This window comes from Amblyomma mixtum, chromosome 6 (genome assembly GCF_055824585.1).
Source record: "Amblyomma mixtum isolate Tamu chromosome 6, ASM5582458v1, whole genome shotgun sequence".
Classification (NCBI taxonomy): Eukaryota; Metazoa; Arthropoda; class Arachnida; order Ixodida; family Ixodidae; genus Amblyomma; species Amblyomma mixtum.
In genome coordinates, this window is record NC_143017.1 from 23,471,998 (window position 1) to 23,485,391 (window position 13,394).

Here is a 13,394-nt window from a genome sequence, read left to right on the forward strand (position 1 = left end):
CTAAATAAAGCCGAGGAAATTGAGTGTAACTAAGCGAATAAAAGCTGTGATCAGTGCGTTTCAGCGCCTGTCTGGCCTACGTGGGCTGATCAGTTCAGTAAGATTACAAAAATAGGGTGGCGATTGCTGAAGATTTACAGGATGAATTTTGCGTCACTGGGGCAGCATTTTCCCATTTTAGCTCACTTCAGGTCACAATGTGCATATTTCACACGATATACAGAATTACAGTGAAGGGTGTACTGAACTGGGTATGTACTGGCGATATCAAAAATAACGCCACTTTGATTGGATTATTTGGGTTTAACGTCCCAAAGCAACTAAGGCTATGAAAGACGCCGTAGTGAAGGGCTGCGGAAATTTCGACCACCTGGGATTCTTTAACGTGCACTAACATCGCACAGTACACGGACCTCTAGAATTTTGCCTCCATCGAAATTCGACCGCCGCGGCCGGGATCGAACCCGCGCCTCTCGGGTCAGCAGCCGAGTGGCATAACCACTGAGCCACCGCGGCGGCTAACGCCACTTTGAGTGGCGGTAGTGGATGTACAGATCTTCCGTGGTGCCCTCCCACTCCACAAAGCTTTTGTTACCACTGCCGCATTTTCACTCAAGAAGAAACGGAAGTAGTCTTGCTTAATGGAGAAACTGCGTAGGCCACTTATGTCATTGAGGTATTGGCTCCAAGGTTTCGCCGTGCCAATGAAAAGCAAAAGACGTTTTTTTCGGCTTTCCCAAGGTATTTATATAATTGCTCAATTCTCCCCCGTAAATATTTTTACGTGCAGGTGCATACCTTATCAGCGCCAAGGGTTGCGGATATAATATTCTCTACTTACCTCAGCGCAAGCAAAATTGTCATGCAGTACATAACGTCAGCTGCTTGTAACTGATCAGATGACCCCCACTTCGGCCTGGAGGCGATCAGCTTGCGCTAGAGAGGAGACCCTGTGGACAGTGTCAATCTCACCTGCAGGCCATCCATTGGCGGGGAACGGCCGAGAGTCGCGCGGCGAACAGCGACTACGAGAGCACGGCCGCCGCTTTCCTGCCGGACATGGGTGCCCAGTTCTTCTCCAACCTATACGCCGTGTTGGAGAGGACGCACGAGCTGCCCTTCTGGGCGCGCTGCTTCTCAGCCAAGTAAGAGCAAAAACGGTGTAGCGGAATAATTATTCATTAGCTTGCGCCCATGTACAGCCACACAGCTAGGAAGAAAAAACTATATACCTTTCTCGGAAATTGCCACCTGTCCGGGCAGTCTCTACACCAATGAAATCATTGATTCCTCGCACCACAGAGTGGAATAACCTACCATCATACATAGGTACTGAGGTTAACTTGCAATCGTTTCAGCATTCGGTAAAGCAAACCATGGACTAACAGATTTTGTATTTTTGTTGTATTATGTGCATTCACTGAGTATTTTAGTCTGAGTTGTTTGTTGTTTTATTTGTGTACATCACTAGCTTTATTTAATTCTTCATTATTACATGTATTTTACTTTAAGTACCTGTGCCGTATTTTCATGCTTGTATCGGTTCCTCTCTATTTATTGTAAGTAATTAAGGTGTATTGTAAATAATTAAGTAAATAAATAAACTGAAATAACAAATACGGTTAGCATATGGCCGGGCGAGACAAATTTAAAATCAACCCGAAATGGGAACTGAATTAGTTCATGTTCTGGGGAAATGCACAACGTAGAGAACGATTTTAACCCTTTCAGTCACGCATAATAATCTACAATAGAGAAAATTCTGAAAATGTGTGCCCTTATATTTGGAATCCTCTCGCAGAAAACAAATGGCTCAAAGAAATTGGCAATGGCTTAACTCAGCTTGCCCAGGACATACGCAGCGAAATCAGTTTCGTCTCCTGACATTTTGGTAGCGACGTGCCGTCTTTGTCGCTCAGGAGCTTGGCAGCGTCACTTCGCGAGACGTTCCTCTCGTTCTTCGGGTGTCTGGCCCAACTTGCTTAGCCTTTCTCGCCTCGTTTTCACGCGGGGCAAGCTGTGCGCGGCCCGCCGCCTGTGCCATCTGCTCCGACAGCGCCATACAGCGGGAAAGGGGTTTTCATAGGGTGTTTCATGATGGCGCTTCTACTGCACGCCAATAACGGAGGAAATTTGCCGGAAACGGGGGAAATTTGGCACGGGCTTTATTGCGACATCTGTAATTAACATGCTCATAATTACTCAGGTAGGTCTTAACACATACCTCGCAGATATGTTTTCGAGAGCTGTGAATTCACTAGACGCGCCTTTATCCAGCTTCAAACGCCGAAGTTTCGTGGCAGAGTGATAGCGTCCCCTTCTCGCACGCCGGCGGTTAGGGTTCTATTTCCACCTTGACCCCAATTTTCTTTTCTTTGTTTTTCTTATGATTGGCAGTTCCCGTTGCGCCATGACTCCCATGGTACTGGTAGCCTTGTTAACGGTGCATGCGCAGTAGTTGCTTTTAGTATGCAGGCGCCGCGAATGGCTTTTCTGCAGGCCTAGTGTACCTTTCGCAACAAAATATAGGAGTTGACGCCCGGAGCGCACTTCCACGCTCAGGGAAAATCAGCTCTATTTTCTTTATCATTAAAACTTACATGAAGACAATTAGCTGCAGACTCCATTAATAGAACGGTGCACCATATAAGAGAAGAAATTACAGCATGAGACACCACTTCTTAGGTACATACTAGAACTTCGCAATCTCCACCTTTATTTTTTATATTTGAATATCGATCCTTCTTTACAGGCACGAAATAGCCCTGCCATTCTGTCGCTAGGGCACCCAATTTTTCGAAGAAATTATGCCATGGGTTTGGCGCATGATGATCTTAGTTACTTATGCTCCATAAAACCCAGTACAATATAATACAATACCATACAGTTCTGTCCAGCAGAGATTTCAAATACAGCCAGTATCAGACTTCCTAAATTCGTGCTAGGCGCTTTGAAAAACACATTATCAACGTCGCGTGGACAGTCGCATACGCCATGCCGCAAATGTTTAAGTGCGGGAGAATTTACTCGGTACCATTAGGTTAACGCTTACGACTGATAAGTAAAGGATAAAAAAAAAATGACGGGCTATCATACGATAAACATGTGCGTTAGGAGTATATTGGCCTTACAGTTGTCTTTTTCGTTATCGCTTTTAGAACGGTCCCCTCCCATTGCGTCTTTGCATCTTGTTTCGCCGTCGCTTTTTCGTTCCGGTGCTGCATGGGCTTCTGATGGGCGAAGGCATTCTGGAGGATGAAGGTCGGTTAGTGGCGGCTTGATTTCTCCGTTGCTTTTTTGTTCCCGCACTGCGCTCGCATTTGGTGCTTCAGTAAATTGGTGGAGGTGTAGTGGATGGGTGCCTGCTGGGTGGGGTGTTTTTTCTTGGAGATGGGTATTTAATATTTACCAGTCTTTGCCTTGATGTGCATCTCTGCAAGAGGGGAGGAAGCTTTGGACACACACTCACACATTCGCACACGCACCGCACGCGCGCATACACACACACACACACACACACACACACGCACACACACACATACACACGCACGCGCACACGCAAGCACGCACGCACGCACACACACACACACACGCACACACACATGCACGCACACGCGCACATGCGCTCACGCGCGCGCACACACGCGCGCGCACGCACATACGCGCGCGCACACACGCGCGCACACACGCACACGCACACACCGCTGCAGGAGGGAGGAGGCTTTGGACACAGACGCACACAGGACGGCTTTTTCGACGACATAGGACCATACTGCTAACGCAGAATAAGTTGTGCTTCTGCCGCACTGTCGTCACTCTCTATTGGCGGGACAGAGTTCAAGATCACATGTCGCTGAAAATCCGGCGTCGTCGTCGTTTACCCTCATTGAAGCATCCACGGAAAATTCCCAGAGGAGCAACCTAGCAGGCAGGTGTGCCACCTAGGTCACGTGACCTTGTAGCCTCACCACAACATGCCAGCCGGAGTGTGAGCAAACTGGGCACTACAGAGGTGGCATTTAAATTAATGACTGCTCGCCTGAAATTGTTCTGCGAGAGCAACCTGGGTCACACAAGTCCAATCGCTGACAGCCCCTGCCGTCGCAGGGATCCAGGGATCGAGCTGGACCCATGAATATCGGAGAATTAAGAGAATTAGAGAACTTAGCTATCGCGTCACACCCTTAAGGTAGAGCTTTAGTGTCGTCTAAACTTTCTACTTCAGTCGTCAATTTTCAGGAATTTCATGAGCAAACTGCAGATTTTACAGCATATGAAAGCCACTCTTTCCCTTCAGTATATTACACTTCTTATTCCAGTACTAAAGGAGTAGTGAGGTGAAAATGGTATTCCTGGAGATTGATATCTCTAGGCTACCCGGTTATTGATACACGGGCGCTCCATTTTCTGTCCATGCAACCGGTCGCGGCTAAGGTGCTCGGCTGACCGCATCAGAAAGCCAGAAGTTTTGGTGCGTGAGAACAGCAACGTGCATTGCTCTGCCAATCACGAAGCTACGACCTACGTGTTTGTGCTGTACACTTATAATAATCTGTCAGTAAATTAACTCATTTTCATTAGAGCGCTTAGGAACAACCTGTCATTCCGGTTGCCGGCGCATTAATAATAAAGCAGCAAAATGAACCAAACGCTAAGCATACGTCGCAACTATACACTGTGCCGTTCGGATATCGGAGAGGCCTTTACTTTGCCGTGGGAGTATTCAGACTGATGATGTGTAGTCGTGCTGTTAGCATGCATATAAACGTAATTTTTCGGAGGCATCAACAACGAATAATAGTAATTGCTTATGAAGAAACAAAAAGCGCAGAAGCTGTCTTATTCTGTCAAATATTTGGCCTCTTCTTTTACCTCTTCGTCAACATCAACTCAAATTTTCTCAAACTATGTTTGTAGCGAACAACACTAAAAGAGGTGCCGCCCAGTCAGCACTGAAATTCCCTGTTTCATACTGTGATGTCTTCTGCGCAAGCCCGTCTCTCGAAAGCTTGAAGATAGGGTAGTATCTGTAGATCTCTCGGCGTCCGACAAGGTTCCTCTCCTTTAAAGGCTGCCCAGGTGACTGGGTGCAGTGTGCGCTTTGGGATCTTTTTAGCCAATGTGAAGAACAATAACAACGGGCGCCTCAAATGCCGGTCATTTCTTGTCGTTTTTGCCTTCGTGCAATTTTGGTGGTTTAAACTCTTATTTAAAATATGACCGAAATCACAGGCTTGCCTTCTTTTTAACTTCTTAATTGCCTCCGGCTCACCGCGCTGCCCTGTTCGCTTCTCTATGCAAAGCTGGTCGTCGGTTTAATGCTCGCTGGTTGCCGCCGGTTCGTTGCGGTACGGCTCCGTAAGTAGCGGCTTTTTCTGCGATACCTCGGGCTGCTCATGATGGCGTTTACGCTCTATATCCTTATAAAACTGAATTAAAGGGATGCCAAAGTGATGGTAATCGTGCCTGTCCTACCGTCTTGTGGTTCAGTTTTGTGTTGACCGCAAACCAACTACCTTTTGTAAACAATTAACCCTCCTTCCTGTGGGTCGTAATCACTACGTTCGATCTGGTTCAATTTCTAGGTGCTCCAAAGCGACTAGGTCTGCAGCGGTGCTTGCCGGATGATAGCGCTATAGTTTGCGTACGCAGCCTGACTCAAACCAACAAGGCAACGACATCGAGCCTTTAGTTGCGACTCGAACACACGACGAAGCATGACCCTGTTCCGAGACCGGAGGGCAAGAGACAAGAACCTCTAACGTGAAAGGGGCATACACGGGGGAAATTTCACTGGTTTGGAAGAAAATGTAGCACATTACCCTCTCAGTTCATTAAGGCGCTTGGTCGACATACAAGGTAGGCCACCCTGTACTTACTACAGAAATGCCAACAGTGAAACTGCCGCCTTGCTGCACAAACAACGTAGAACTCCTTGCTAATGAAAAGAGGAGGCTGTTCAGTTTCACTATGGTGCACAATACAAGTGATTGTTGGGAATGACAGCACAATGGAAAAGAAAAATAACAAAGCAGTATGCGAAGCTGAAGTCTACTACTTCAGCAACATATTTCAAAGCGCATTATCGGAAATTGCAAAAAGATTTCAGAACATTATTATCCCATGGAACAGCGAGCTTGCTTTCTATAACGATCCCAATGAGCCTATTCGGCCGCCTGAATGGGCCTCGATATTTAATCTCTTTTTTTCAAACAGACTGCCTACAAACAGTGCACTCGCAACAGTTGGTGTCCCCTAATCTGGTTTTGTTCCTCTGTCTCCAGTTGTTACTCAATGCGCTGAAAATATCCACTGATTGTGATCGCCTTACCTTAAACTCACATTGCCAGCCCACTTGGCGTGCTCCTCCAGACATATCTAAACCATGGTACATTACCACTGAAATGGAATACCTGGAAAGCGGTTCTCCTACATAAACCTGGTAGCAAGCAGTAACACATAAAATATCAACCCGTTCTGCTAACAGGAATTGCACTTAAAGTTACAGAAATTCTCTTGCCTTCCCACATTTTCGTCTTTTTAGGAATTAAGGTTATTTTTACACGCATTCAACATAGTTTTCGTGACTTATTTGCGTGCAAAACACAACTACCTGTTTTATTCCACCTATTCTTTGCAAGCTATACTAGATAACAGTTCTTAAGCACCCTTTATTTTTCATGTCTTAGCTCAGGCTTTTGAAAAACTTACCCAGAGGCTTCTGATTAAACTTTCTGCATTAACTCTGCATTCGGGAACAATAACATAGCTGGAACGCTTTCTTACCGATTTCTCACAAAACTTTTCCTTTAACAGCCGGGACACTGCATTAGTCAGTGTTACACCAGGGGTGTCTCACGCCTCAGTTCAGGGTCATTTACTTTCCTTAATAAATATTAATGGTCTGCTCAACTCAGCCTCAGCTTGCATACAATTTTTTTGCGCTGACGACTGCGCCGCCTGTCATGAGATTAGTTACCGCAATAGGCTGGTCCCCCGATTATACTTAAAAGTGATCAATGCAACAAAATCCCTAAAAAAATAAAAACTAATGAATGTTTCACGACGCACGGGCTCCACGTCCAATTAAACTCAGAGCTCGACAACACTGGGCTTGAATATGTTCCATCGCACCTACATTTAGGGGCACGATATCATCTACGTTAACTTGGAAGCTTCATAATCATATAATCGCTAATGCAATTCGCAGGTTGGAACACCTGCGACGAAAGATAAGCGAAGCTTCTATTCCAATAAAATTATGGCTTTAGAGATATCTTGTACACTCTAAACTTGAGTACTCCGCATCGCTCTTTGGTTCTGGCAATGCAACTGTTAATAAAACTCTAGAACTTGTCCAGAGTAATGCTGTTAGTTCTTTCTTTCAAAATATAACGTTCATCGAGCATTACCTACATGGAGGGTAGCATGTCGCTACCCTTTGTGTCACTTCGCAGAATCATGGTCTTTTTCATTGAGTTCAGCATCTACAAAGCCACTTTATTACAAAATTCAAGTCACTGCATGCCACACAAACACATAGCTAATATCATCTACTTTAAAGTGGAAGCTTCATAATAATCATATAATCACTAGTGCGAACTGTTCGTTGGAACACCACTTTCATGTTAATGCACATCCGACGAATGGAGGCACCCACACCTCCCCCCCCCCCCCCTACTATATTATCACCATATCCAGTCATCGCATTTGCCACGAGTCATTGCCTGCATTCTGTATTCTGGTAGTTGCTTGGGGTACTGGGTCTCTAAGAGTTCTTTGCGAGCTTTAAAGTCAGCGCTTCTGACATGGGCGCTGATTGTGCTCTTCGACCACCGCTGAGCATGCTGGTGCTCTCTCCGCCACCCAGTATGAGTTCTTAGGTATTCGCGGGGAGATTTGTTCATATATTGTTCACGGTGTTGTCGTCCCCACGTCACAATATATGAGCCAAACATTTGGAGCTTGGCCATGGCTGTGGCATAGCTCGAACCGTAAAATAACGTGTCATTGTGCTGCTATCTTGCTGGTCCAAGTGCTGCCACCCGCTGCGATGTTCTGTGTAGAAAAGCCCTTCCGCACTCGAGGCATTGTTCACACATGCTGCCTCAACAAACGTCTATAGCGCCTCGAATGCACACAAAATGAACATTTATGGCTATAATATTAGACCAATGCATTTAGGAGAACCCCATTGCATTTAGGCAGGAATTACTCGTCAGCACCCCCATGTGCATACCTCAGCTCAGGATGTCTCCGCTTTGTAGCGAATCTTCTAGTCTTTCCCATCGCTCTTTCACCACCCATTTACCTCATAACTCTCTAGAACAAGCTACGCTCTAAAATGAAACCCAAAATGCTCAATGATTTAAGGGAAATAGAATAAGGCACATGAGCTCATACCCCACCTTTACTTCCCCATTTATCAAAAAGATTGCCCCTATTGGTCCGGTACGAGCTACCCATGAAGACCAATCTGGGTTCTCCAACAGGGGGCCCATCAGCCCTTTGGGTGGCCTAAAGATCATTCCAGTCGGTCTCATTTCGGAGCAATGTAGGCAGCCCATATAGGGATACCCACATTCAGCCCGCATTGCGCGATGTGCCACCAAACTCCACCAAAGCCACCAAACCAAAGCCACCAAACTCCACATACAACAAACTTAATCCCCGATCTAGGGCCGCTTGTGAACTACAGCATGCTTTATCGCTTGAGGTTGGTGCATGCAGGCTCAAGTTAGGCAAAATGAATGCTCGTAGGAAATGAACAAAACACCATAAGCGCTTTTGTAGCGAATGCTACAATGGCCAAAAACTTGTGATTTCGCTGTGGCGGTGCTCCTAGGAGGCACAGAGACCTATCTTGAGCCGTTGCCTAGAAACCGCCGTAGCTGCCGGACGCCGCGCGCTCGCCGCACCATCTGGCATGACGTCACACCACGCGCCTCGGCTCCGCTACCGTTTGGTATGACGTCACACCGCTTGCCTCACCGTTCCGCTTGCCTACGCTCGCTTCGCCAGCTGTGTCTTTCGCTACGTAAATCCTTGCATAGCCGAGCTAAGCCATTGCCAATTTTTCAAGTAGAAATGATTTCACTATTTCCGTGCACAGCCTTCATAATTTTACGATGAAAATAAAACACCTGACTAATTGTTTGACCGATTGTTTAATTGACTGACTGATTGATGAATTGGCTGATTGCTTTATTCATAATACAGCGCGTAATTATTGTACCGCGGTTTGCCGCGTCGCCTGTGGAGAGAACGTGCCTTGTGGACGAAAAAGTGCAGCAAACTAGTCCGTCATTTTCGCGCGACAAACTTTGGTAAAATTGTGGACGAGAAGCTAGGCACACATTCACCTTACTGAGAGCCAATGACAGGGCGAATGAAAGGACGAAGACGAGCTCGGGCCCTTCGTCTTTTCCTTCGTCCTCTCGTTGCGCTAATTATGATGCAGTGAAGCCAGAATACCTACTAGCTCAACAGACAACTTTTTTAGAGAGGATAGGCGCATGCACAGACTGCTGCAAAAAGGTTCATTGAAAAGCACGAAGTTGTTGCTTTTCGCTAAAATGGTCGCCGCTTAGCTTCAATATTGCCAGACACTGGTGTTACTGGATTTTAATCGATTCCGTATTTTTCAGTGCATGCGCTGTGAAGACGGTCTAGCTTATAGTGCTTTACTGTTCCAAGAAAAAGCAAACGCTGATGTCGCTGGCAGAAAGTCATGGTGGCTGCAGGTAGCAGAGAACCGGCATAATCGGAGGTAACTCGGCGAGGCCTCTGTCCTGTAGGGCGGCTGTAGTTACGCTGGTGTAGATGACGTGTCATTTTTTTTTTCATGTTACCGGTGGACAGTTATTGTCAGACAGGAAACTGCGCGTAGTTGGGGAGAACGAGAAATAGAGGGACCACAAGCACTGTCCTCCTTGTTGGTCCGTCGATCCCGCGTTTGAGGTGTGACTCCCAACTGGACCAACTTATTAGAGCTGTGCACAAGTTTAGTGGTGTTCGATTAAAACCGAAAAACTCGCAGCCGGCTCGTATTTTACCGTAAAGACCGCGTAGATTACAGGTGTAATTGCCGAAGGTCCTGTTTCTTTCAGCCGAAAAAGAATACATATCTGTCGTGAGGTTCATCTCCTGTCCTGCACTAATCTCCGGTAGTAGGTTGCTGCTTCTTGATCATCTCTTTAAATCGGCGAAAGGGCCAGCGATTGTAGAAAAAAAAGCAGGCAGTGGCTTAACTCTGCTATGCCACGATATACGTAGCGTGAGCAGTGACGTCACATAGCGCTGTGCCGGCGGCAGCAGCGGCAGCGGCGAGCGCGCTCGGCGAGGTGCGCCAGCTGTGCGCAGTGACGTCACTCGCGCATGCACAGTATGGTCGACGGAGGGAGCACGCGAAACGGCGAGACTGTGGCCAATGTAGCTCACGCTACAAAATGAACGAGTGATCCAACATGGAACCGGCAGCGCTTGATCGCTACGTGTCCTTGCAGAACGGGCCTGATCCGACACGCGGCCGACCCTCGCACGAGCTGCTTCTCTCCGTTCGCGGTGCTGGATCCCATCTACTACGAGGGAGCCGAGCCGTTCGTCAACTACGGCTCACTCGGTGCACTACACGGTCTGGGCACTCGTGCGCTGGCGATTTTTCTGGGCGTGCCGCAGCAGAAGTCGGAGGATTATCTCCGCAACGTGGCTTGCCTAGAGCGCGAGCACGGCTTGCTCGACCCCGGTGCCGGGTACGATGTACGTGGAGTCCTGCGCGCAGCACTCTCCGTCAGAGCGGCGCTGCAGGTATGCACGCACGTGTAGTTCATCTCTATACGACCACAACAGCTGCGGTTTGGTGCGGTCTTGACAACTCTACTTTGAATAATTGTGTTTAGTTCGAGGTATTCGTAGGGATCCCAAGAAGTGGAATGTGTAAGAAACGTCGTAGTTGTGTGTTCTGGTTGCCTAAGCGCGGCTTACTTTTCCCCGAACACTCTGCTTATTCCCTTGGACCACTGTCCAAGTCTGGCCGCATTGGCCAAGCGCGCTCGGATGCGACCGCCCGCAGCGCCACGCAGGGCATGCGTGCCCAAGGTGTACTGCATCAGTGCCCCAGGTGGCGCCGCGGAAACCAGCGCCAACCCACACGCCATGACTTCGCAGTGGAAAGCCTCCCTATAACGATGTGCATTGAGCTTTCGCTGTGTTCTCATGGTCGAAGCCGAGGGCCGCTGCGATCCTGGTTTCGAGAGATTTGTGTTTATTGACGGACGCCATTCGCAGATCATGGGAGAATTATTGTGTGCTCGGGTATAACTACTTAGTTAGGCAGCGATCGTGAAAGAGCACCGAAAGTTGCTCTTTTGCGAAATGATGTTCACTCTCTGTACCCTAACGGCAGGACAACATGGCCTTTCGTTTTGTGTTCGTCTTGCAAGCTTGAAAGATGGTTCTAAATAGTTCAACCAAACCTTTAAATCTATTTCAGTTTAGCTTTTCTGCTGTATTCTCCCGCCTGTGTCTTTGTCCCTGCTTTATGTCGATAATAAATTCAGTATTAAATTACTTACCAGCATCAAAGCAGCCGCGGACAAGGCTCTTTTATTTGGTGGCCGTTTGGTTCCGCTCCAGTAGACGCTATTTTGTAATTACTCCCTTATTTCAAATTTTCGCCTCCTTGGGGGATTCACGAGCTGGCTAATCGGGCTGTTTGGCGTCTTACAGTGTCGTGGGGAGCGCTGTGGTGTCCCGTATTTTCTTGCCCTTGTCTAAATGTTTCGTTCTGTATTCCGTGCTGTTGCAGCATTCCTATAAACGCACTAGACTCGGCCTATACCTCTACTGAGTCATTTATCAATTCATCTTTACCGTACCATCCCATAACCGTACTGGTTAGCTTAGATGGTAGAGCTAGTGCTCTGCACAGGTGGTGGTCCTAGGTTCAATTCCCGAACTTAGCTGATTTTTTCGTTAACACTACGAAGTTCGCGTCAATGCTGCCGTTCCTTTGTTGCCATAAAGCAGCGCTTAGGCGAATGCTGTTGAGTGATTATTACCTTGTTTTATTTGAACATAAGGAGTCACAAGTTTGTGAAAGAGTTCCAATAGAGCTTTGCGTTCTGACTGTTACCTGCACAATTTAGAAATGACCCTGTGATGCATGGGGCACCTGTGAAGGTTGCACCTACGACCGAGTGATCGAGCATACTCTAGAAATGTCGTATCACTTATGCTTCAGTCGCAGTTTTCGTGTATTATATGTTTTTTTTTATTTTTGCTAACTTATTTTGACGATGTAGTGGATCCAATGAACACGTAAAGAGTTTGTATCCATGTGTGCCTCACGAACTAACTCACTAAGGTAAGAATTTAATTCTCATATAGCGCAGAACTTAACAGGGAGTCATTAGCATGCTTCCGAAATGGTCAGGTGATGGCAGCCATCCATGCATTCATAACCTACGGAGTTCTTAACTTATTTGCTGAAAAATTAATAATCCGTTATAGCAACAATAACTGATGGGCACGTTGGTCAAACATGATTTCTTGTGAAACAGCGCAACGGCAAAGGGCCAGAGGAAAAGAAGGGACGATACACAGCGCTGCCTAACAACAGAATGTTTATTCAGTAAGCCATGCTTATAAAGGCGCCAGCGACACTGAAAACCAGAAAAATACATAGAACCGTGATAGATATCCCTCCGACCAGGAACGTATTTGATAACACACGGCTAACACGTGTGCAAAAATTCATGTTCTTTCTGCAAGATAGCGACAGAAGGGGTGCTTACACACCTCTGACCCAGCTTGAAGATCTTAGACGATTCGATAACTTCTCTAGTCAGCTGATCTTTGTGTTTATCAATAATCCTGCTTTTGTTATATAAAGGCTGGCAAGAACACTCACGACAGTGAACACCGATGTGGCGGGCAGCATTCTTGACATCATTTTTGCGCTCCCTTAGCCTATCGTTCAAACAACGATCAGTATGTCCAACATAGGTACCACCACAACTAAAAGCGATCGAATAAACCAGATTTTCTACGCACTTCACAAATTTAACCTCATGCTTTTTTGTGCAGACGAGTTCAGCTTCAATTGACTTTTAGGGGCCATTTACACGCGCGCACAAACTTCTCAATTTCACAGGAGCTGAAAACACAACATCTACTCCGGCTTTCTTATCTATTCTTTTTAAATTATGCGAGACATGTATGTAGGGTATGACAGACACATTTTTCCTTCTGGTACTGTGGTCGACTGCGGCACCAAGTTTCAACTTTTTCAACATTGCCTTCGTTACTGCTGCTAAGACGTTGAGGGGGTATCCTGCAGTAACGAGCCTCTGAACCTGATAATAAAAACTATTGGCAGTCCTGTGTGTGCAAGA

At 46.8% G+C, this 13,394-nt stretch overlaps 1 protein-coding gene across 2 annotated transcripts in view; it reads left to right on the forward strand.

Annotated features, from left to right (window-relative positions):
• Positions 1–13,394, forward strand: part of LOC149338423 (uncharacterized) — a 51,147-nt gene that overhangs the window by 34,615 nt on the left and 3,138 nt on the right. Inside the window, exons 5-6 of one of the 2 annotated variants that reach the window (XM_089550320.1) lie at positions 979–1,145; positions 10,506–10,806. In XM_089550320.1, the coding sequence (XP_089406446.1) occupies positions 979–1,145; positions 10,506–10,806 (468 nt within the window). The remainder of the gene's footprint in view (positions 1–978; positions 1,146–10,505; positions 10,807–13,394) is intronic. The other variant, XM_089550321.1, reaches the window with a different exon arrangement.